Source organism: Marmota monax, unplaced genomic scaffold (assembly GCF_021218885.2).
Source record: "Marmota monax isolate L192 unplaced genomic scaffold, Marmota_monax_Labrador192_F-V1.1 WCK01_AAM20220418_F8-fsc00012, whole genome shotgun sequence".
Lineage (NCBI taxonomy): Eukaryota > Metazoa > Chordata > Mammalia > Rodentia > Sciuridae > Marmota > Marmota monax.
Genome location: NW_026695227.1, coordinates 18,003,177 through 18,028,938, shown reverse-complemented (window position 1 = coordinate 18,028,938; position 25,762 = coordinate 18,003,177). Strand labels below are relative to the sequence as shown.

General features: G+C 37.0%; 1 protein-coding gene across 8 annotated transcripts in view; it reads left to right on the top strand.

Moving 5' to 3' along the window:
* Positions 1 to 25,762, top strand: part of Dennd5b (DENN domain containing 5B) — a 185,584-nt gene that overhangs the window by 126,873 nt on the left and 32,949 nt on the right. For 5 of the 8 annotated variants that reach the window (XM_046435723.2, XM_046435724.2, XM_046435725.2 and 2 more), the window contains 6 exons: positions 318 to 411; positions 1,222 to 1,332; positions 5,672 to 5,803; positions 8,429 to 8,581; positions 10,796 to 10,874; positions 19,729 to 19,810. In XM_046435723.2, the coding sequence (XP_046291679.1) occupies positions 318 to 411; positions 1,222 to 1,332; positions 5,672 to 5,803; positions 8,429 to 8,581; positions 10,796 to 10,874; positions 19,729 to 19,810 (651 nt within the window). The remainder of the gene's footprint in view (positions 1 to 317; positions 412 to 1,221; positions 1,333 to 5,671; positions 5,804 to 8,428; positions 8,582 to 10,795; positions 10,875 to 19,728; positions 19,811 to 25,762) is intronic. The other 3 variants (XM_046435726.2, XM_046435727.2, XM_046435729.2) reach the window with 1 other exon arrangement.

Here is a 25,762-nt window from a genome sequence, read left to right as displayed (position 1 = left end):
TTGAGCTACACCCCCAACCCTTTTGACCCTTGATCCCTTTTTAACCTCAGTTGTTAAAAAGCATTGATTGTGATAATGGTTGTATATTATCTGTGAATATAGCAAAACCATTGCATTGTATTCTTTAAATAGGTAAATCTTATGGTATTTTAATTGTATCTTAAACCTATTATATGTTTTTAAAGAATTAATTTAAAAACAATTATCATCAGCTGTGTGGAACAATTCATTATTTTTATTTTAAAGATAAAGACCACATGTTTTTATTTAGCTTGTTGTCTTAATCTATACCCTCTGGGGTGTGGTTATTTTTTCAGTCGCTGGGTAAGTCGGAGCGCCACCACACAGCGCAGGAAAGAGCGCCTTCGCCAGCATTCCGAGCACATTGGACTGGACAACGACTTGAGGGAGGTATGTGGGCTGCCTGCCTGTTGTGTCAGGATGCAAGAGCCAGGAACTAGGCTTAATAAGCCAGCAGGTGTCATTATGCAAATTCTTTCATGTTCTTTTAAAAAAACAGTTCAGTTATATTTTAAAATATTAATCATTTTGTACTGACTTGTACCAGAAAATACCTTTTTTCCATATTTGTAATTTCCATACATCTGAAATAGGGCACTAAGAGAAGTCTTTTGTGTGTTACATCAAGTAAGACTGTGTTTAGGTTATATTTTTGGTCATTTGGTCTCCTATAGAGAAAAAAAATTGCCAGAAACAGACATTTCTAAATTTCAAATATAATTTAAATTTAGTAAGTAAAGATGTATGCTTTGTCCCTGGCTTAGTGACACCACCATAAAAGTGTTTAAACTACTTTTAAATTAAGATCCAAAGGTTTTGTTTGTAGTCTTTGAAAATAAAACTGTATTATACATTTGAATAATGTAAGTTTTGACTCTTTCTGTGATCAAAAGAAAAATGCAATCAGCAAACCTGTTAACTATTTTTTTTAAACTAAGCAGAAAACAGTCGTTCCAAACATCTGTCACTTTTTGTTGGTGTGTTCATACATATGTGATTAAATTAAACATTTTCTTAAGAACTGAAGCATCTCCTGTTCTGTGCTTTTCTTTTGCTACTGTATTTTCTTCTTTCCCCCTCTCTTTTGCTATGATTTTATCATATGCATGCTTGTTTTGCTTGTCTCTCTCCCCCCATCCTTTTTTTTTTCTTTTTTTTTTTTTTCGCTTTTCTATCACTGGCACTATTCCATCCTCTTAGCCTTCCGGGGAACTTTTGGTCTGTCAGAACTCCATGGCATTCTGGGAGTGGGATCAGGGCCCACCTCCTCCTGCACGGCTTCCTAAAAAGTCCTTCTCTGAGTGCTGCCTGGTATGTCCTTTGCCTGAAAGTGCTTCACCAAATGTTCCCAAATTTTGTCTTTGGTGTTGCTTGAAATGATACACGTGTGAGTGCACATAGTTCTAGAATGCCTCACATCACTTTGTGAAGTAAACTCTCAGCCTCTCCATTTCGCTCTCTGCTTTCTCTTGTGTTTGGTGCCTTTTTGTACTGGTGTGTGCCAATACAAGTAATTCTGTCCTATTAATAGTAGAACTGATTATTCAAATCCCTAGTCAGTGGAAAGTTTTTTGAAATTATATTGGAAATTGTGGTGGCACACACTTGTAATCCCAACAGCTTGGAAGGCTGAAGTAGGAGAATCACCAGTCAAAGGCAGCCTCGGCAATTTAGCAAGGCCCTGAGTAACTCAGTGAGACCCTGCCTCTAAATAAAATACAAAAAAGGGCTGGAGATATGGCTCAGTAGTTATGTACCCCTGGATTCACTCACCTATACAAAAAAAGAAGAAAAAAAATACACACACACACATATGTACACATATATACATGTAAAATTTAAATACAGATTCTCGTGTAAGTATTTTCCAGAAGTGCAGAAGTGATTGAATTTCAGCTTTTCTTTTTCTAGACTTTATCTCCACAGAATTAAATTGATTTACTTTCCTGGTCTATATGTTGTCAGAAAATTCAGTCATCAATACAGAATTTTAGTGTGAAGGGTCATATTTGAGGTTGGCTTATCCACTTGACATAATTTGACTAAAAGGGGCACAGCTAGGCATCTAGCCCAGGACTTCTGACATTCAGGCCAGGAGTCTCTTTCCATTAACCACACACACCAGGATGCACTAACCACAATTCACCTGAGGGCACAAGTAATTTAGGACTCTTGCTTGTATTTTTTTCCACATTATTTCATGAGTTTAGATTTATTTAATTTAACAATGGTCTTCTTTTCATTAGTTCAGCACCAATTAAAAGGATAGAGTGTTTGTTTATTAGAAAATTTAAGGAAAGCATGTACTAAAGAACACTTAGGTCTGAGTATGTTGGGATGAACCCAACTACTGCATATAACCATAAATATCTAATTAAAAAAAAAAAAAAAAAAAAACAATAGCCAGGCACAGCGGCTCATGCCTGTAATCCCAGTGACTCAGGAGATTGAAGCAGGAAGATTGCAAATTAGAAGCCAGCCCTGGCAACTTGGCAAGACCCTGTCTCAAAATAAAACTTAAAAAAAGAGCTGGGAATGAAGTTCAGTAGTAGAGCACCCCTGGAATTGACAGTACCAAAATTAAGAAGGAAGAAAGACACTTAGTTTGATGTTTATTGAATAATAGGATATGTTTTCATTAGGTATTTCCTAGCAGCTTTTTGCTTGTGTTTGACAAAATTAAAAAGCACAATAGGAATCCCAAAGAAATCTGGAATTTCTTTCCCCCATAGAGAAACCGATTTTATAATAAAAACATTCCTTGTGAAAAGTTTCTTTCTTCTCTATTTTCATCTCAAAATACATCAAAATACATAAGCAGACAGAGTGGCGCACGCCTGTAATCCTAGCTGTTCAAGAGGCTGAAGCAAGAGGATCTAAAGTTCAAAGCCAGCTTCAGCAACTTAGCAAGGCCCTAAGCAACTCAGTGAGACCCTGTCTCAAAATAAAAAGTATAAAGAACTGGGGATATGGCTCAGTGGTTGAGTACCCTGAGTTTAATCGCTGTTAATAAAAAACAAAATCTTTTTCCAGCTGCTATTTTTATTATCATTCATTTACTTTAAAGATGTTTTCTGTTTTTGAATTGCAGAAATAGCCTCCCTTCTTGCTATGAGAAGAGGCCTCTTGGCATCCCTGTATCCTTTCTTTGTAGATCCATGGGGTGTGGCTAATTCTGTGGCTCCAGAAGGAGATTTTGCAAATGGCTGTATGAGGCCCACTGTTGACTAATATGTACACCTACCCCATGTGCTGGATGCTCAGAGACATAGTCACTCAAAGAATAGCCCCCATCTGTCTTGTGTTCTTTTATATAAAACAACACATAAATTAATAGTGCTTAATTTAGATTTATTCCAGAATTTTTAAATATATTTCAGGAAAAAGAAATGCTGGAGGCTTTTTCCCAGCCTCTTACCTGACCATGTTCTCATTCCCTTTCTTCTAGCTGGTGTATTTCATCCTTAGCTAGTTTAGTACTTAACACTTCTTTAGAATGGTTCTCTCTATATTTGCGTAAGGATAGAAATATTGAACGTTATTATTAACACAAAAATCCTAAGAATTAGCTATGAACTCTGGGGGTTGGGAAAGGATTCTTTAAATTTTAACAGTTAACATTTGTTTTTACCAACCTTCTACTCATTTTAATACGTATTCCAATTAACAATAGAAAATGCAAATATAATTCTTACACAGGGTTCATGCCCTGTGTCTCAGGTTGATTATTCTGAAACTGCTTTCATTTGCTATATTTATTTATTTATTTATTTGTTTCAGTATATCTCCATATACCTTGTTTTATGTATTTAACTTCTCTGATAACAATTCTCTCATTCTCAATTTTCCCTTTTTTTTTTTGACCGTCTCAAAAATATTTGAAGCAAAAAATATATATCAGTGCTGGGGCTGGGGATGTGGCTCAAGCGGTAGCGTGCTCGCCTGGCATGCGTGCGGCCCGGGTTCGATCCTCAGCACCACATACAGACAAAGATGTTGTGTCCGCCAAATACTAAAAAATAAATATTAAAAAAAAAAATTCTTTAAAAAAAAAAAAAAAATATATATATATATATATATATATATATCAGTGCTGTGGGAACTAAATGCTTGCAGAATTCATTTGATTTTTAAATCTTTCTTAAAATAATTAGTGGGAAAAGGAAACATTATTTTATTAATCAGTGGGATTTTTTAAATATTTTTATCATATATACTAGATTCATTTTCTTCCAAAGGGGAAATATATCAAACCTACAAACTCTTACATTTAAAGAACTCAAAGGATTATACACATCTTCTTTTATCATATTAAATTCTCCCCAGCTGGGCGTGGTGGCACACACCTGTATTCCCAGTGGCTGAGGAGTCTGAGACAGGAGGATCACGAGTTCAAAGCCAGCCTCAGCAAAAGTGAAGCGCTGAGCAACTCAGTGAGATTCTGTCTCTAAATAAAACATAAAATAGAGCTGGGATGTGGCTCAATGGTTGAGTGCCCCTGAGTTCAATTCCTGGTACAAAAAAACATTCTCCCCTTAATATAGTAAGGATTGCTGTCACATATGTGCCCATGGGAGGATGTGTGGATATGCTGGCTTGCAACCACTATCTTGCTCACTCTCCCTGCAGCAAACTACTAGTTTTACTATATAATTTAGTCTAGCTATTCTCTAAATATGGTCCCAAAACACTTGGGTCTTTTGGAAATTCTGCCCTGTGATTCTGATACAAACATGAGATATGTAGATGGGAGTTTTTCAGATAGCATAGAAAGAAGGCAACATAGTGTGCACATGTTCTACACTAGTTGTGTAGTTTTGTTTTTGTTTTTTTTTTTTGGATGAAAATTTATTAACCAGAGTTCAAGAGCATTGTGTTGGGTTTCTGTGGTACTTCCAAATCACCATAGACTCTAAACTTAACAGTATAATCCCACTCTTTTATGATTGTAGAACAAGGCAAGGGAGGGCTTTAGCAAACTTCACAGAAAGAAGAGACCTTGTATTTGAAGCACACATCCTTTTCCCCGTGATTTTACAGCTTTTTTTTGTTTGTTTTTTACCTTGGTGCACTTGTTTTATGCCCATTTAACAAGCTGAGATACAGGAACATTAGTTGATATGCCTGAGGTCTTACAATTAGTTGCAACATGATTCTAGAGCTCCTGATTTTACTGTTGTGACTTGATTAGAACAGCAAGTTGAGCTGGAGAGCACTGTCCAAAACAGTACAGGTAAATGAAGTCTTTTTGTTGTATGGAGGAGTGGAGGAAGCCAGTGATACGAGAACCACTGCACTCCTGTAGAACCTAGACTTGTAATCCAAACACCTCAATTTTTTTGTTCTGTGATCCTCACTAATCACACTTTGGATAGTCACAATAAAAAGAGTAAACTAAATGAAACTCCATATCACTTTGAATGAGTTTTAATCTGATGAGGTCTCTGTTACCCTCATTTTCACAGGCATTAACAGGTTGTGATGGGAGTACAAACGTCCTCTGCCTTTTAGTGCACTAAAGCTTTAATTGTTGCACACATACTTACTGCCTTTTTGCAACTTGTTTGTTCCTGCATTTGTTTGTATAAGGTTAAGTAGAATAGAAAAAAATCTTATGTTAATGTTTTTTTAAAATACTCTTAATTTTTAGAAATACATGCAAGAGGCACGAAGTTTAGGAAAAAATCTGAGGCAGCCCAAATTGTCAGACCTTTCTCCTGCAGTGATTGCACAGACCAACTGGAAATTTGTAGAAGGCTTATTAAAAGAATGTAGAATGAAGGTATGTATTACTAATGCCACACAGTACTCATTCATATTCACACCATGTGTGGGGCTAAATGAGCTGAGTCAACCCTCATTCATGCCTATAGTTTCCTAAAACAAAACTTTTCCAGTAGCATAGCCCTCAGGTGTCCTTCTCTGAGGTCCTGAACCTCCATGGACTTTCCCATGGCTCACAGCATCAGTGACATGGGAGCCCGGCATAGTTTCTCATCTTTTTAGTTATTGTCTTCCTCTACTTCAATATAAATAGATGTTAAGCCATTCACAAGTTGTGTCAGGAATGTTGTCATCTTATGTAAAAGGCAGAACTTTTTTGTTTGTGTGTGCACCTGTGTACCTCCTTGTCTGCACCCATACATTCATATGTACATCCATAAGGAGAAAAAAAATTCAGTCGTATTGTTGGTTAGTGTATTATACCCCAGTTTCCTCTTGGATGCCTGAGTTTATATGACTTAGCAGTACAAACTGACAAAACTCAGAATGTCATTTTAGCTAGTAATTTTATTCAGTGTTATTTCTTGAGTACTTTCTCTGTATATTCAATAAATGCACTATTTTATTTTTTTTATTCATCATTCATTCTAATTTGTTATATATGACAGCAGAATGCATTTCAATTCATAGTACACACATAGAGCACAACTTTTCATGTCTCTGGTCATACATAAAGTAGAGTCACACCATTTGTGTCTTCATACCTGTACTTGGGGTAATGATGTCCATCTCACTCCACCATCTTTCCTACCCCCCTGCCCCCTCCCTTCCCCTTTCTCCCTTAGCCCTATCTAAAGTTCCTCCATTCTTCCGATGCTTCCCCCCCATACCCCGCCATCCCCATTATGGATCAGCATCCTCATATCAGAGAAAACATTCAGCATTTGGTTTTTGGGGATTAGCTTACTTCACTTAGCATAATATTCTCCAACTCCATCCATTTACCTGCAAATGCCATGATTTTATTCTCTATTTTAATGATGAGTAATGTTCCATTGTGTATATTTACCACAGTTTCTTTATCCATTCATCTACTGAAGGGCATCTAGGTTGGTTCCACTGTTTAGCTATTGTGAATTGAGCTGCTGTAAACATTGATGTGGATGTGTCCTTGTAGTATGCTGATTTCAAGTCCTTTGGGTATAAACCGAGGATCGGGATAGCTGGGTCAAATGGTGGTTCCATTCCCAGTTTTTCAAGGAATCTCCATAATGCTTACCAGAGTGGCTGCACCAATTTGCAGTCCCGCCAGCAATGTATGAGTGTGCTTTTTCCCCACATCCTCACCAACACTTGTTGTTGTTTATATTTTTAATAGCTGCCATTCTGACTGGAGTGAGATGAAATCTTAGAGTAGTTTTGATTTGCATTTCTCTAATTGCTAGAGATGTTGAACATTTTTTATATATTTGTTGATTGATTGTATATCATCTTCTGAGAAGTGTCTATTCATTTCCTTGGCCCATTTATTGACTGGATTATTGTTATTTTTTGGTGTTAAGATTTTTGAGGGCTGGGGTTTGGCTCAGTGGTAGAGTACTCGCCTCGCATGCACAAGGTACTGGGTTCAGTCCTCAGCACCACATAAGTTTGCTGATCTTACTGAAGATATTGTGTCCACCCAAAACTAAGAAATAAGTATTTAAAAGATTTTTGAGTTCTTTATATATCCTAGAGATTAGTGCTCTCTCTGATGTGCGTGTGGTAAAAATTTGCTCCCATTCTGTAGGCTTTCTGTTCACCTCACTGATTGTTTCTTTTGCTGAGAAGAAGCTTTTTAGTTTGAATCTGTCCCTAAATGCACTGTTTTCAACATCAGAATATAGTGGTGAATTGAAGACAAGGTCCCTGCCTAAAGGGACTAGATTCTTTCTCATTTTACAACTTACAAAAGCAGCTAAATTTGGTGTAAATTAATTACCTAAAAGTGATTCCCATTTTCTTTCCATTTTCTTTGTGTATATATAATCAGAGAAGAGAGAAAAGAGAAGGGAAAATATATTTCTGGTTTATGCACAAATTAGGAAGTTCTGCAGAATCTTAGAACTGCCCATTTCTGTTGTGGTTTTTGCCTAAATGCAACTAAACTGAGTACAAATAGCTTTAGTATACCAAGTGCTAGAGTCAGTGGGAGGGCAAATTTTAGTGATAGGTTGTGATTCCAGTTTCAACAGTACATTTTTCTAGGTCTAGTGTAATTTCCCAGTGTCACAGAAGTGAATAATCTGAAAATTGTTGTATAAAAACACTTTTTCAATATGGGGATGCTTGATAAATATTAGGTTATTCTCTTTTTAGTGACCTTCCATTTCCAATTAGAAGTATAATAAAAAGCTGGGCATAGTAGCATGCACCTGTAATCCCTTGGGACTTGGGAGACTGATACAAAAGAATCCCAAGTCCAAGGCCAGACATGGCAATTTAGCAGGACCCTGTCTCAAAATAAAAAGAGCTTGGAATATAGCCCAGTGGTACAGGGCCTCTGGGTTAAATCCCCAGTAATAACAACAAAAACAAAAGACATATAATAAAAAAAAGCCAGTTCTCCTAACCCAGTAATCTCCTAACCCTAGTTTTTGGTTTTGCTGCCTGAGTAATTTATGCATACTCATGATGTTTTCAGACAAAACGCATGTTGGTAGAAAAGATGGGACATGAAGCAGTGGAGCTGGGCCATGGAGAAGCAAACATCACTGGCTTGGAAGAGAATACCTTGATTGCCAGCCTCTGTGACCTACTAGAGAGGATATGGAGCCATGGCCTACAGGTCAAACAGGTAACAGTCTCAGAAAGTACTGGTGTCATGGTCATTTAGGAGCCCTGTTAAGAAATATAACAGGAGGGCTGGGGATGTGGCTCAAGCTGTAGCGCGCTCGCCTGGCATGCGTGCGGCCTGGGTTTGATCCTCAGCACCACATACAAACAAAGATGTTGTGTCCGCCGAAAACTAAAAAATAAATATTAAAATTAAAAAAAAAGAAAGAAAGAAATATAACAGGGAAAGCCTGGCATGGTGTCACATGTCTGTAATCCCAGCTACTCAAGAGGCTAAAGCAGGAGAATGACAAATTCAAGGCCAACCTCAGCAATTTAGTGAGACCCTGTCTCAAAATAATTGAAAAAAGGACTGAAGATGTAGTTCAGAGGTAGAGTATTTGTCTAGCATTCAGGAGGCCCTGGATTCAGTACCCAGTATCACCAAAAAAAAAAAAAAAAGAAACTGGGTATAATGGCACATACCTGTAATCCCGGCACCTTGGGAGCCTCAGGCAGGAGGACTCAAGTTTGAAGCCAGCCTCAGAAGCTTAGTGAGTTCCTAAGCAATTTAGCAAGACCATATCTCAAAAAAGGCTGGGGATGTGTCTTAGTGGTAAAGCACTCCTGGGTTCAATCCCCAGAAACCCCCACCCCGCAAAAAAAAGTGACAAGGAGAAAAGGATCACAAAAAAAGGTGGGTTTCACCAGGAGTGGTGGTGCAAGATGCAAGCCTGTAATCCTCAGCAATTTGGGAGACTGAAGCAGGCAGATCATAAGTTCCAGGCCAGCCTTGGCAACTTAGCAAGACTGTCTCAAAATGAAAAAGAGGTTGGGGATATAGCTTCCTGGTAAAGTACTCCTGGGTTCAATCCTCAGTACCACACAAAAAAGAAAGAAAGAAATGTGCCATGGGCATTTTAATTCCAGAAAAAAAAAAAAAACAACCTGTGATCAGGCGATAGTTTGGTATCTTTCCTGGCAAACAAGAAAGGATAAAGTAGCACAATTATCCTGTGTAGATTTCATTTAATATCCAGGAAATGTCCTGCTTTTGTCCAGGAAAAAGGTGTAGCCAGAATTAACATTTCTTTTTTTTTTTTTTTTTAATATTTATTTTTTAGTTATCGGTGGACACAACATCTTTGTTTGTATGTGGTGCTGAGGATCGAACCCGGGCCGCACGCATGCCAGGCGAGCGCGCTACGGCTTGAGCCACATCCCAGCCCCCAGAATTAACATTTCTTGACCTGGGTTTTTTTGTTTTGTTTTGTTTGTCTGTTTTGGTACTGGGAATTGAACCCAGAGGAGCTTAACCACTGTGCCACGTTTCTAGCTCTTTTTATTTTTTATTTTGAGACAGGATCTTGGTAAGTTAACCAAGGCTGGCCTAGAACTTGTGATATACCTGCCTCAGTCTCCTGAGTTGCTGGGATTACAGAAGTGCACCACCATACCCAATTTCTGATTTTTTTTTTCTTCTTATGACTCCCTGCTTCTCTCATTCTAATTTTCTTCCCTCATTGCTACTCCATATTTCAAACATTTTCATATGGGTGTATATAAATACACTATGTACTCCTGGAGTTTTTTAATTCCATAGTTATTAATGTTTCCTAATTATATATAACTAAGTAACAGCTGAGTTGACATAAAAAAAAAATCTTCAAACCCACCCTCTGGCCTTCTGCTTCCCTTCCCTTTTCCAGACTCTTACCAGACTTCTTAGCAAGGCAAAGTATAACCCTTAAAACACATAGAATGAGCCTAGTATAGTGGCACACGTCTTAATCCTAGCAACTGAGGGCATTGAGACGGGGATTGTGTGTTCAAAGCCAGCCTCAGCAAGGGAGAGGCACCAAGCAACTCGGTGAGACCCTGTCTCTAAACAAAATACAAAATAGGGCTAGGGATGTGGCTCAGAGGTTGAGTGCCCCTGAGTTCAATCCCCGGTACCCCAAAACAAACAAACAAATAACAACAACAACAAAAACCCACATGGAAAGAGATGCTCAGAATGTCACACAGGATTTAGCGTGTAGCTCAGTGGTACAGTGTTTACCTATAATGTACAATGCCCTGGGTTAAATCCTCAGCACAGAGGGAAAAAAAAATTATACAGTGAGCTTGGGTCACCAAACTTCATAATGGCCAATTTAAAGTGAATGATCTTGATGAGAAATTATTTTTTCATAAAATACTTATTTAAAATGAAAATTTTTATTTCTACTTTCAGGGGAAGTCAGCTTTGTGGTCACATTTAATTCAATTTCAAGACAGAGAAGAAAAACAAGAGCACCTTGCAGAATCACCAGGTAAGAGGGCTTTGCTTTAGGTTGTTTGAATTGGCAGCATGAAAAGAATCAATAACAGATGGGCTTGTCTGTCTTTTTCTCTCTTAAGCTAAAACGTAGCCAGTTTTTCCAGTAGTAGGATAAAGCAGAAGCAGCATGATTATTTATTTTTTCAGGCTGGGAAAAGTTACTTGACTTTTCTGATTTGTGTGTGTGTATTTGTATGTTACTGCATTAGATTCTACCACCAAGCTACAACCCCAGCCTTTTTTATTTTTTCTGTTGAGACAGGGTCTCACTAAATTCCTTAGGGTCTTGCTAAATTGCTGAACTGGCCTTAAGCTTGGGATCTTCCTGCAGCAGCTCCAGAGTAGCTGAGATTATTGGCATACCCCACTGTACCAGGCGACCTTTCTGATCTTCTGCCTCACCATTACAAGATAGGGGAAATAATGCCAAGGCAGACATGTTGATCAAAAATGAAAATCCCCAGTGAATTGTAAAAGACCATATAAGTATTCTTTACTCCCACCAACATTACACTATGGTGTATATTGATATTTTTTTTGTCTTAAAGTTTTGTGACTATTACTAATCTTTTGAGAACCTGTAATCCCAGTGAATCAAGATGCTGAGGCAGGATGAGTACAAGTTCAAGGCCATCCTCAGCAACTTAGGCCCTCAGGAACTCAGATCCAGTCTAAAAATTTAAAAATAAATAAATAAAAAGGATTGGGGATGTAGCTCAGTGGTAAAGTGTATCTGGGTTCAATCCCCAGTACCAAAAAAATAAAATAAAATCATCATCATCATTCAGGGAAAGAGTGTATCTCAATCTTCAGGAACTGGAGTTTTGTTTTGGTTTGGTTTTTTTTTTTTTTTTTTTTTTTACTTTGTTAATTTACTTTTTGAGATGGGGTCTCTCTATGTTGACCAGGCTTTTTTCAAACTCCTGAGCTCAAGCAGTCTTCCAGACTTCAGGTGTAGGCACCACACCTGGGTTGGGAGTCAGATTATTCAGTTTATACAAAATATCACATGTTAAAGTGTCATAACGTTCTATCTTCCTGCTATTTATTTTTTTACAAAGAAAATGCAGAGGTGCTGGGCCCAGGGTCTTACCCATGCTAGGCAACCACTTTACCACTGAGTAATACTCCCAGACTAGAACTTGCTTTTCTTTATGTAAAATAACCATTTATTTCACAAAAAGTATAAATAACAGTGGGAAGCTAATAGAAATAAAATGTCTTATTGGAGCAGTCATTTAGGAAACTTTTCTAAAATTATAGAGTATTTCAAACATTCAGGAATATAAAAATGTAAAAACTTTTATAAACTCATTTGCTAACCACCAGCTTAAAACAAAAAATACATGGGCTGGGGTTGAGCACTCACTTAGCACACACAAGGTGCTAGGTTCAACAGACACACTAGGTGCTAGGTTCAATCCTCAGTGCCACATACAAATAAATAAATAAAGGTGTTGTGTTCAACTACAATTAAAAAAATAAAATAAAATAAAAAATACAGGGGCTGGGGCTGGGGCTCAGTGGCAGAGCACTCGCCTAGTATGTGCGAGGTGCTGGGTTCGATCCTCAGCCCCACATAAAAATAAATATTAAAAAATAAATAAATAAATAAATAAATAAAAGATATAAAAATAATTGTAACAATCTTTATAAAAAATACAAACATTACAAATATGATTGAAACACCCTTGTATCCACCCCCTCCTCCTTTTTCCTTTCTGCCCTTAGAGGGCAACACTACCCTAAATGTGTTTATTATTGGAAACCTAGTTTTTAAATATATTTAATCAGATAGCTAGGAGTATAAGTTGGCTTTTTCCTTTGTAAATTTTTTTATTTGTTCTAATTAGCTATACAGGACAGTAGAATGCATTTAGGCACTTTGTTATTTTATACATAAATGTGGTATAATTTCTTATTTTTCTGATTGTACATGTGGAATCACATTGGTCATGATGTCATATATGTACATAAGGTAATAATGTCTGTTTCATTCTACTGTCCTTCCTATCCCCATGTGTCCTCCCCTCCCTTCACATCCCTCTACCTAAAGTAACTCTATTCTTCCATAACACCCCACCCCCACTTATTGTGAATTAGCCCCACATATCAGAGAAAACATTAGCGTTTGTTTTTTTGGGATTGGCTTACTTTGCTTAATATGATACTCTCCAACTTGATACTATCATGCCCTGAAGCTCCTCTGAAAAGAAATGTCAAATTCCTGATGTCCCAGGTTATAATTATGTTTATAAAGATTCAGATTAAGTTTAAAAGCATTCTCTAATGTTCATCTCCTCTTCCCCTTTGTCTGTAAAGAAAAAGTAAAAATGTGTTGGCATGTGCCCTGAGTTGTCTCTAACAGAAAGTACAGCAGTTCAGACCATAAGACCATAATCAAGACAGCTTACCCTAATTTCGTTTTTTTTTTTTTTAAACAGTTGCAGCAATTTTTTTTTTTTTTTACAGAGAGAGAGAGAATTTTAATATTCATTTATTTTTTAGTTTTCGGCAGACACAACATCTTTGTTTGTATGTGGTGCTGAGGATTGAACCCAGGCCACACGCATGCCAGGCAAGCGCACTACCACTTGAGCCACATCCCCAGCCCCAGCTTACCCTAATTTCACTTGCTTTTAGCCAAAAGGCTGAGAAATGGTTTTACCCCAATAATAAAAAATAAATCCCTAGGAAGAAATAACCATTTGTAGGGTGAGATGTTAGAAAGTCAACATTAGTTAAGGTGGGGAGCATTCAGCTCTTGTGCCAAAATGAGGCATGTAAGAATGTCTAGCAGTTAGAATTAACAACTGTTAGGCAACACCAGCAGCTTTCTTGGCTTTGGCTGATCAAATGTTGGGTGGTTCAGGTGGAGATCAGAGTATCGATTATCTCAATGCCTTCAGTTAGTAGTAGAACAAGCAAAACTAAAGACAAGGCTAAGGAATATAAAATGTGCCAAAGCCTCATGCAGTCATTGTTTGTGCTCTGATGTCAAATGTTGATGAAGGGCTGGTAATGTAAGAATGAACACAAGTTAAATATTTTGCTGATCCTAAGTAAAATAAATACAAGCCATGTAGCTTTTGAAATCAAAGTTTATCATTTGTTTAGAGGATGGATTTCATGACTATTGCTCTAACACTTCTAGTGATTTAGTCCAGGAAATTCGAATTTAAAAATATGAGAGTAGCCAAAAGATTACACACCTGTAATCTCAGCTACTTGGGAGGCCAAAGCAGGATGATCCCAAGTACAAGGCCAACTGGTCAGGTTAGCAAGATCCTCTCTGTCTCAAAATTTAAAAAGAAATAGAGGGCAGGGTATGTAAATTATGATAGAGCACTCCTGAGTTCAATACCCAGTACCACCAGAGAAAAGAGAATATGAAATACATGTGAAAACATCAGTTTAAAAAATATTTTATTCTAGGACTGGGGATATAGCTCAGTGGTAGTGTTTGCTTAGCATGTGCGAGGTCTTGGATTCAACTCCTAGTAGCACCAAAAAGTAAAAATTTTTAAGAAATAATATAGTGCTCTAGATACACAAAAATAGTTTGTTTTTGTAAGTCTGGATGTATCTCAATGGTAGAACACACAGTCAGCATTTGTGAGGCCCTGAATACCATCCCCAGTACCACACACACATGCACAAAAATTAATTTTCACCAGGCACAGTGGCACACATCTGTAATCCCAGCAACTAAGGATGCTAAGGCAGGAGGATCACAAGTTCAAGGCCGTCCTTGGCAATTTTGTAAGACTGTGTCCCTTGTCTTGAAATAAAAAATAAAAAGGGGGATGTAGCTCAGAGTCCTTAAAGATTCGCAGGGGGTTTGAACACTGCTTTTACTGGCATTGAGCCCAGATGAGACTACATGATAGATTATTAGCATCATTCTTCAGAAGCAGCAACTAATAGTAGTTACAGACATTTGGAGGATTGCAGAAGAACAGAAAGGGTCTATTTTAGCAAAAGGATCATAGTGAGTAGTCTGTGTTAACTTTGACTTAGCAATCATGCTCCTAGCAGTCTAAGTCCTGTTTCAGACAGTCTCACAATGCAATTGGTCCTAGAACAAGGACTGTTCTTAATATATCATCCAGAAGTTTCTGCCTTTAAAAATGGTGACACATGCCTGTAATTCTCACTATTATTTGGAAAGCTGAACCAGGAGGATCAAAAGTTCAAGGCCAACCTCTGCAACCTAGTAAGCCCCTGTCTCAAAATAAAAAATAAAATATTGGGATGTAGTTCAGTAGTAGAATACCCCTGAATCCAATTCTTAATAGTAAGTAAGTAAATAAATGTTGGCTGGTTTATAATATGCGTTGTTCTTAAACCTTGCACCCTTAAAGTTCAATGAAACTGTACATAAATTTTTAAATCCTGTGTCAGGAGTTGAGGTAGATTAGCATACAAAGGAGTGGAAATGCTGTATTTAAATTCATTTTCTGGATTTGCTCATCCAGGAATATTGTATCACTCTTTAATCATCTTCATCAAAAGTTTTCTTTTTTTTCTTTGCAGTTCTGGGAATTGAATACAGAGGTGTTCTACCATTGAGCTACATCCTCAGCCGCCCCCCACCCTTTTTTTGTTTGTTTTTGTTTTGTTTTGTTTTGGGAGGTAGTGTCTCACTAAATTGCTGAGACTGGCCTAAAACTTGTGATCCTATTGCCTCAGCTTCCCAGCCTCCCATGTCTCTGGTAAAAAAGGCATGCACCAATGCACCCAGCAAAAATTTTCTATTAATTACTTACCTGCTTATAGACTGTGGATGGTTCTGTAAAACAATATACATAATCTCTACACTTTAAAAACTTGTGTATGCAGTAGCACTGACTCAGGCAGGTACGCAAAGGGAATTCCTGTGAATTAATTCAAGTATTAAATCCATGAATCCAAGAAGAAGGTGACCTGTAATCCCAATGGCTATTGAAGTAGAGGCAAGAGGATCATGAGTTCAAAGCCAACCTCAGCAAAAGCAAGGTGCTAAGCAACTCAGTGAGATGCTGTCTCTAAGTAAAATACAAAATAGGGCTGAGGATGTGGCTCAGTGGTTAAGTGTCCCTGAATCCAATCCCCAATATCCGCGCCACCCCCCCCCCCCGCCACCAAAAAAAGGCATGGCTTCATTACTTAGCTCCTTATCTGTCTTCTGCTCATGGATTTCTAAACTCTTCCCTCCAAAGTCACTATAAACTAATGTACTAGATTCCCAGGAATGATGTAATAAATTATCACAAACTGAGTGACTTAAGCAACATAAATTTATTGTCTTAGGTTTATGTAAGCTAGAAGTCCAAGGTCAGGGTGTCTCTGGGTTTGTTTCTTCTGAGGACCATAAGAGAAAACTTGTTCCATACCTCTCTCCTCACTTCTGGTAGTCTCAGACATTCCTTGGCCAGAAGATGGTATTCTTCTTATGTATTTACATCATTTTTCCTCTGTGTGTACCTCTGTATCTAAATTACTTTATTTGTTTTAATTTTTTTAATGGTACTGGAGATGGAATCCAGGAATGTTTTACCACTGAGCTACATGCTCAGCCCTTTTTATTTTTTATTTTGAGATAGGGTCTCACTAAGTTGCTTAATGCCTTGCTGAGTTGCTGAGGCTGGCCTTGAACTTGGAATTCTCCAGCCTCAGCCTCCCAAGTTACTGGGATTATAGGCATGTATCATTGTGTGTGTGTGTGTGTGTGTGTGTGTGTTACTGGGGATTGAAGCTAGGGCCTTACACTTAGGCATACATTCTGCCACTAAACTACATCCTCAGTCCCCAATTTCTCTCTTTTATAAGGATACTGGTCAGATTGGATTAGGGCCCTACCCTCATGAAGTCAACTTGATCATCTGAAAAAATTACTTCCAAATAAGGTCATTCTCATAGGTGCCTTGTGATAGAACGGCAGCATCTTCGGCAGGTACACAATTCAAACCACAACACTACTATTTCCTAAATCACTGTCATCATCCAGCTACCATATTAGCAGATTATTCTCAAATCTCCATATCCAGTCCTAAAGATGGATATCTAGGAACTTAGCACATCTTAAAACAAACTCTTTATTTCAGCACATCTTCTTCCTGATCAGATTTTTTACTCTTCCTTATTTAATGGGACAAGAACCATTCTTTCAGTCAAGCTAGAAGCCAGATGGTCATCTGTAATGTGCTGGAAAGACTATTGGACATGACTTGAGAACACTCAGCCCTGTATAATAAGTGTATGTGATTCCACAAATTTCTTAATCTCTTCAAACCACACTTTCCTCATTTGCAAAATTAAGATTAAAAAAAAAAAAAAAAAACCTCAGGACTGTGAGTATAGTTCAATGGTAGAGTGTGTGCTTAGCCTACATGAGGCCCTGGGATTCAATCCCCATCACCAAAAAAAATCAAAGGTTATAATTAGTTGATAGTATATATTAAAACATTTTATTTTAATACCAGATGTTGTTTTTTGATTCTTGAATCTGACCCTTTGCTTTCACTGGCTACTACTCTTTTACTTTATCCACCATCTCTGGCCTTTGGAATAATTTCTACTTTAACTTCTTTTTTTTTTTCTTACATGATCACACTGTCACTCTTGTTTAAAAAAAAGTCCTCAGGAGCATAGCATTTATTTTCAAAATTCTCCCTGTCCCTAGAATAAAGTTCTAACTTGACATTCAAGATTCTAGCATCTGTCCCTCAGTAGCCTCATTTCCCTGAGTATTTGCTGAGCACACCCTATATGTGGGCCTCTACTACAGGCCCTCTCTGTATTCTAAGAATAGGACACAACTGCATCTCAACAGGTATAATTTAGTAGGAGTAATAAAAATGAAGTTGTGGTATGTTCTGTGATAGAGTTTTAATTTTACAAGTCTTATTAGAGAGACAATGGTTTATCCAACAATGTGCTTAAGGGACAGAGAATATTCAGGAAAGATCTCACATTGGGACAGAATTAAAGATAGATTTCATTGCATTTCATTGAGAACTTACTTGGTGCTAAGCACTATTATAAAGTTAAGATCTATGTCAATAAAGTAAATACTGTCACTGTTCCCTCCCAGTTTACAGGTAAGGAGATAGTCCATAGAGAAACTCTTACTCACGCAAAGAAAGACATCTATTAAAGTCTATAATGTTCAAGAAAGCCATGTTCTAAGTCATTAAGCTATGCATATTACTTTCCAATTTAAAGTGATACATAGGCTGTAAACAAGGAAAAGGATACAGAGCAGTAAATGATGAGAATACTTTAACAAATGCATGAAGACATGAAAAAGTACATTCTTTTGAAGGAACATTGAGCAGAGAAGGGTGACTAGAATATAGGGTTCTAGAATAGGATTTACAGAATATGCTTATGCCTGTGAATGTTCAAACCATGAATGCTGCTGCTTTCTTAAATGTTAAATTCCTCTTTTATTTTTATTTATTTGGGATTCAACCCAGAGCCTTGCACATGCTAGTCCTCTACCACTGAGCTATACCAGCTCTCTGGCAATATGGTTCCTCCTTGTCAGGTCTTCTTCTGGCTAACTTGTTGATTATGGTTTCAGCTCCTTTCTGCCTTGTAATCTTTTTTCTCTTCTTCTCAGCCTATTTCCTGCCACTTATATGGCCATCTTTCATGCTGTCAATTCATTTGGAGTAGAGAGTATTCTTTGAGACACTTCATTTTATCCTCAAAAGGAAAAATCTTTAATAATGTACTTAAGTGGTGATGATCTTAAACAGGAAAATAAACATAGTACATTCCCTGTAAGTCTCAGGAACAATTTCTTCAGTGTCCATTATTTCCTGAATATCAAGAGAGATTGGTCTTTTCATTTAGAATTCCCTCCCCAAACTGCCTAAACAAATAGCCTTTTCATCACCTGCCTAGTATGGAAGACCCTCAAAAATACTACCTATAGATTGGCTTGGCCACATCCTCTTCCCTCTGGCAGTCCCATCAGTGATCATTTATACCTGCCAGATGTCAACCTAGCCTTTTACCCAAGTACCAAAAAAAGTATAAATACTAATATACCAAAATGTTCTCTACCCAACTTTCTCAAAGACAGGTTTATATGTGTGTATGCATATATATGTGTGTTTGTTCTGTTATGTATCCTGATCTCACAAAGTAAAATGCACCTAAAAACTGAGAAAAATAAAGATTCAAGGTAGAGCAAAACTCCACATCCTAAATTCTATTTATATCAATGTATTTGCCAAGTGTGATGTTGCAATTTAGTTTTCATTTACAAATGGGAAAATGGAAATGAAGAAAGGGCACAAAACTCATGGCGTCTCATGTAAAGCCAGACTGAACACACTAGCCACCATATTTTAGCCAATAGTTGATTGGTTGGCTATTGATACAAAAGATCATCATCTCTCCTTCTTTCATAAATGTTACCTGTTTAGACTTCATAAGAGAATAACTCATGGACATTATAATTCAGAACATCTATTGAGATTACTCACTTTGCATGGAGTACATAATATAGGTTGGATTGTTAACTTTGAAGTAGAAGGTTATCAAACTGAAGAGCCAAAACTGTTACAATTTAAAATATATATATATATATATATATATATATACTTCCAGAGTTTAAAACTGTGTGATTACAATTTATGAGTCTGGAGATGAAGGTTCACATATTTAATCACTTAATTTGTGAACATTGCTTTCATGTAATCATCCAGAGCTATTAGAATGAATAGCTGTAGAAAATGACAGCCCTTAGGGCCAGAGTTTGCACACATTGTATTATTTGTTAGAAAAGATTCATTTTAAATTTCAAGTCTTAATGTTATTTTTCTAATACTTTGCTGGTGTTTTTCTACTAGTTGCCCTGGGACCAGAAAGAAGAAAATCTGATTCAGGAGTTATGTTACCAACACTCAGGGTCTCTCTCATCCAAGATATGAGGTATTTATTACAATGTTAGCATATGGTGGTGACTTTGATGTATTTTATGGCTTTCACCTAAATCGCTTAAATAACATATTTTTTTCATTCCAAAGGGAAGATGCAACTAAGAAGTTTTTAAGAATGTGCTTCTTTTGTTTTTAAACATTTGTTTCTGTTTTGTTTGTTTTTTATGGATTAACCCCAAAGCCTGACACATACTAAGCAAGTACTCTACCACTGAGTTATTCTCCCAGCTAAAACATCTCTAAACTATTTTATTACTTATTTTGTTTGTTTTTTAAAAGCGCCTTTTAAATACTTGCTGTCTATAGATACAGACCAAAATACATCTAATTATTTGGCAGAAAATAATGGTCAGGTAGATTTAGTTTGGAGCAAATACAAACCTATCGCTTCCCAATTACTGGTCTTAGAAGTCTTCAGAAAGGATAAAACGTCTAAAGTAGTTTTTTAATGAAGAAAGTACGGCTTTTTTTCTTTTTTTAATGCTTTTATTGGTGCATTATAGTTATACATAATGACTGAGTTCATTTTGACATAACATGCAGGTATGAAATTTAATTTGCTCTATTTTAATTCACCAGTGCCTCCTCTTTCCTCCCCTCCCAATTCCCTTATTCCCCACTTTTACTCTGCTGGTCTTCCTTCTATTTATTTATTTTTAACTGGTACTTTATAGATATACATACAGGTGGGATTCACTGTGGTATATTTAAACAAGCATCTAGCATATTTTTGTCAGATTAATTCTGCATTTCCTCCCCTTTCCTCTCTCTCGTTCCTCTCCCTCTGTCTCCTTTTACTCCACTGATCTTCCCTCTGTCCTTATGATATTCTTCCCCCAACATACACATACACTTTTTTTCCCTCACTTTGCTCTAGCTTTCACATATGAAAGAGAACATTCAGCCCTTGATTTTCTGAGTGTGACTTATTTCACTTAGCTTGATGTTCTCCAGTTCCTTACATTTACTGGCAAATGCCATAATTTCATTCTTCTTTGTAACTGAATAAAACTCCATTTTGTGTGTGTCTGTGTGTCTGTGTGTCTGTGTGTCTGTGTACACAAATACATTCTCTTAATCCATTCACCTATTGATGGACACCTGGGCTGGTTCCATAACTTGGCTATTGTGAGTCGCATTGCTTTCAACTATGGATGTAGCTGCATCACAACAGTATGCTAATTTTATTTCTTTTGGATAAATACTAAGGAGTGGATATTTATAAGTGGGTCATATAGTGGTTACACTCCTAGTGTTTTTGAGAAATCTTTTACTGCCCTCCAGACTGATTGTATTAATTTGTGGTCCTACCAACAAGGTATGAGCGTACCTTTTTCTTCACATCCTTGCCAGCATTTGTATTTTTTTTCCCATTGGTTATTTTTAGTTATACATAACAATAGGGTTCATTTTGACGTAATTATAAAATCATGGAATATAGTATGTTCTAATTTAGTCCCCAGTAGTTCCCCTTTCTCTTCCCTTCTCCCTCCTCTGTTCCCTTCATTCCACTCTACTGATCTTTCTGCTCTTTACTTATACTTTTTTATTTTTTAATCAGTGCCTTGTGGATGTACATGATAGTGAGATTCACTGTGGTATATTCATATATGGAAGGAAAGTTTAGGTCATATTCATTCCATAGTCTTTCCCTATCCCATCTCTCCTTTCTTCCGTTCATTCCTCTTTGTCTGCTGCACTGATCTTTCATTTTTTTTAATCTGCCCTCCTCCTATTTTGGATTAGCTTTCAACCTTTGACTTTTTGACTTTTGGGGACTGATTTATTTAACTTAGGATGTTAGTCTCCAGTTCTATCCATTTACTGACAGATGTCATAAAGCCATTCTTCTTTATGGCTGAGTAATACTACATTGTGTACATATGACATATTTTCTTTATCCATTAATCTATTGAAGAGCTCCTAGGTTGGCTCCAAAGCTTGTCTATCGTGAATTGTGTTGCTATAAAGATTGATGTGGCTGTATCACCATAGTATGCTGATTTTAAATCTTTTGGATATAAAACCAAGGAGTGGGATAGTTGGATCATATGATGGGTTCCATTCATAGGTTGTTTTTTGTTTGTTTGGTTGGTTGTTTTTTTTTTTTTTTTTTTTTTTTTTGGTTTTGAGGGGTACCAGGGATTGCACTCAGGGGCACTCGACCACTGAGCCATATACCCAACCCTATTTTGTATTTTACTTAGAGACAGGGTCTCACCAAGTTGCTTAGTGCCTTTTGCTGAGGCTAGCTTTGAACTCTGGATTTTCCTGTATCAACCTCAGGAACCACTAGGATTACAGCCTTGTGCTGCTGCGCCCAGCTTGTTTTGTTTTTAAGGAATCTCCATGCTGTTTCCAGAGTAGTTGCACTAATTTGCAGTCCCAAAAAAGTATGAGTGTACCTTTTTCCCCTTATCCTCACCAATCTTTATTGTTACTTATATTCTTGCTAATTGCCATTCTGACTGGAGTGAGATAAAATCTCAATGTAGTTTTAATTTGCATTTCTTTAATTGCTAGAGATGTTGAATATTTTTTCATGTATTTGTTGACCATTTGTATTTCTTTCTTTGAGAAGTGTCTTTTTAGTTCTTTTCTTTTCTCGCCCCCCCCCCCTCCGTAGTGGAAACTGAACCCAGGGTCACTTAACCACTGAGCCACATCCCCAGCCATTTTTATTTTTTATTTAGAGACAGATTCTCACTAAGTTGCTTAAGTCTTTGCTAAGTTATGGAGGCTGGCTTTGAACTTGCTGTCCTCCTACCTCAGCCTCCTAAGCCTCTGGGATTACAGGCATGAACCACCATGCCCAGCTCTTTACCCATTTATTGCTTGTTTTTTTAGTTCTTTGTATATCCTGGATATTAATTCCCTGTCTGAAGAGCAGGTAACAGATTTTCTCTCATTCTGTTGGCTCTCTTCACGCAACTAATTGTTTCCTTTGCTGTGCAGAAACTTTCTAATTTGATACCATCCCACTTACTGATTTTTTGTTTTGCTTCTTGTGCTTTATGAGTCATCTTAAGGAAATCAGTTCCTGAGCTGACATGTTGCAGTATTGGGCCTGTATTTTCTTCTAGCAGTTGCAGGCTTTCTGGTCTAATTCCTAGGTCTTTGTTCCATTTTGAGTTGACTTTTGTACAGGGTGAAATACAGGGGTTAAATTTTATTCTCCTACGTATGGATTTCCAGTTTTCCCAGCATCATTTGTTAAAAAGGCTACCTTTTCTCCAACATATTTTTTGGCACCTTTGTCTAGTATGAGATACTTACATTTATATGGTATTGTCTCTGTGTCTTTTTTTCTGTTTCATTGGTCTCCATGCTTATTTGGTGCCAGTACTATGCTGTTTTTGTTACTATAGTTCTGTAGTATATTTGAAGTCCAGTATTGTGATGCTTCCTGCTTCGCTTTTCTCACCCTGAGACCTGTTTTTGGGTCTCTTGGAGGTTTTTTGTTTGTTTGTTTGTTTGTTTTTTGCAGTTGTAGATGGATACAATACCTTTATTTTATTTACTTATATTTATGTGGTGCTGAAGATCGAACCCAGGGCCTCACACGTGCTAGGCAAGCCCACTACCCCTGAGCTACAGTCCCATCCCCGGTCTCTTGTTTTTCCAAATGAATGTCATAACTGCTTTTTCTAGTTCTGTGAAGAATGTCATTGGAATTTTGATGAGAATTGCATTGAAGCTATATAGTGCTTTTGGTAGTATGTCCATTTTGGCAATATTAATTCTATCCAAGAACATGAGAGGTCCTTCCATCTTCTAAGGTCTTCTTCAATTTCTTTCTTTAGTATTCTATAGTTTTCATTGTAGGGGCCCTTCAACCTCTTTTGTTGATTCTCAGGTATTTTATTCTTTTTGAGGCTATTGTGAATGAGATACTTTTACTAATTACTTTTTCAGCTTATTCATCATTGCAGTCTAGGCATGTGATTGATCCTGCTACTTTGCTGAATTAATTTACATGCTCTAGAAGTCTCCTTGTGGAGTATTTTTTGGAGTCTTCTAAATATAGGATCATGTTGTCAGCAAACAGGAGAGAATTTTCACCCTTCTTTTCCTATTTGTATACCTTCAATTTTCTTCTCTTACTGATTGCTCTGGCCAGAGTTTGAAGGACTATGTTGAACAGGAGTGGTGAAAGTGGGCATCCTTATCTTGTTCCTGTTTTTAGAGGAAATGCTTTCAGATTTTCTCCATTCCGTATAATGTTGACCTTGCATTTGTCATATACAGCCTTTACAGTGTTGAGATAAGTTTCTTCTATCCTTAGTTTTTCTAGTGTTTTAAATATGAATGGGTGCTACACTTTGTAAAATGCTCTTTCTGCATCTGTTGAAATAGTCATATGATTTTTGTCCTTACATCTGTTTCTGTGGTGAATTACATTTATTGATTTCCATGTTGAAACAACCTTGCATCCCTGGAGTGAAACCCACTTGCTCATGGTGCAGTATCTTTTTTTTAATATTTATTTTTTAGTTGTAGTTGGACACACTACCTTTATTTCACTTATTTATTTTTATGTGGTGCTGAGGATCAAACCCAGGGTCCCGCACATGTGAGACAAGCACTCTACCGCTGAGCTACAACCCCAGCCCCCCCAGCCCCAGTGCAGTATCTTTTAATGTGGAGGTTTTTGTTGGTTTGTTTGGTTTGGGGGTTTTTTTGTTTGTTTTGTTTTGGATTTTTTCTTTCTTTTTTATTTTTTGGCACTGAGGATTGAACTCAGGGGCATTTAACCACTGAGCCACATCCCCAGGCCTATTTGTATTTTATTTGGAGACAGGTTCTCACTGAATTGCTTAGCACCTCCTTGTTGCAGAGGCTGGCTTTGAACTCGTGATCCTCCTGCCACAGCCTCCCGAGTCACTGGGATTATAGGCGTGCGCCACTGAGCCCAGCTATTTGGTATCTTTCTATTCTTTTAATGTATGTACTTAATGGCTGTGAACTTTTACTTTAGAACTGCCTTCATATTGTCCCAGAGATTTTGATGTATTGTACCACTATATTCATTTGCTTCTAAGAATTTTTTTTATTTCTCCCCAATTTCTTCTATCCATTCATAATTCAAAAATATATTATTTAATCTCCAGGTATTGGAGTGGTTTATGTTTTTATTTTATTATTGATTTCTAATTTTATTCCATTATGATCTGATAGAATGCAAGATGTTTGTGGGGTTTGTTTTTTGGTATTTGCCAAGATTTACAACCCCAAATAGAGTCTATTTTAGAAAATGTTCCATGTGTTGCTGAAAAGAAAGTGAATTCAATCTATAGATATCTGTTAGATGCGTATTATTAATTGTATGTTTTAATTCTGTAGAATCTTAGTTTATTTTTGGATGATCTACCCAGTGATGAGAAGCATGTTAAAGTCACCCAGTATTATTTTATTGTGATATATTTGATTCTTAATATTGAGAAGGTTTTGTTCGATATACGTAGATGCTCCATTGTTTGGGGCATAAATATTTATAATAATTATATCTTGTTGATGTATGATTCCCTTAAACAATATGAAGTTACCTTCTTTGTCTCTTCTGATTGCTCTTGGCTTGAAGTCCGCTTTATCTGATATGAGAATAGCAACCCCTACTTCTTTACAAGTCCCATTTGAATGGGGTATATTTTTTCTCATCCTTTCAATTTAGTCTATGGATGCCTTTGCCTGTGAGGTGAGTCTCTTGCAGACAGCATATTGTTGGGAGTATTATGAGAATTATACTTGATCTTAGCCAAAGGCCAGGAAGTGATTAAATGAGAAGTAAATGAGTTAGTTTACGTAAAGAACTTAAGTACATAGCCCATACTAAGAATCACAAAATGTTAGTTGCCATCTGAATCAATTTATATATTTATGTCTTAAGTTTTATTACTCTTTGGTAGATGAAATGTAGTTGTCCTTATGTGGCTTATGATTTTTT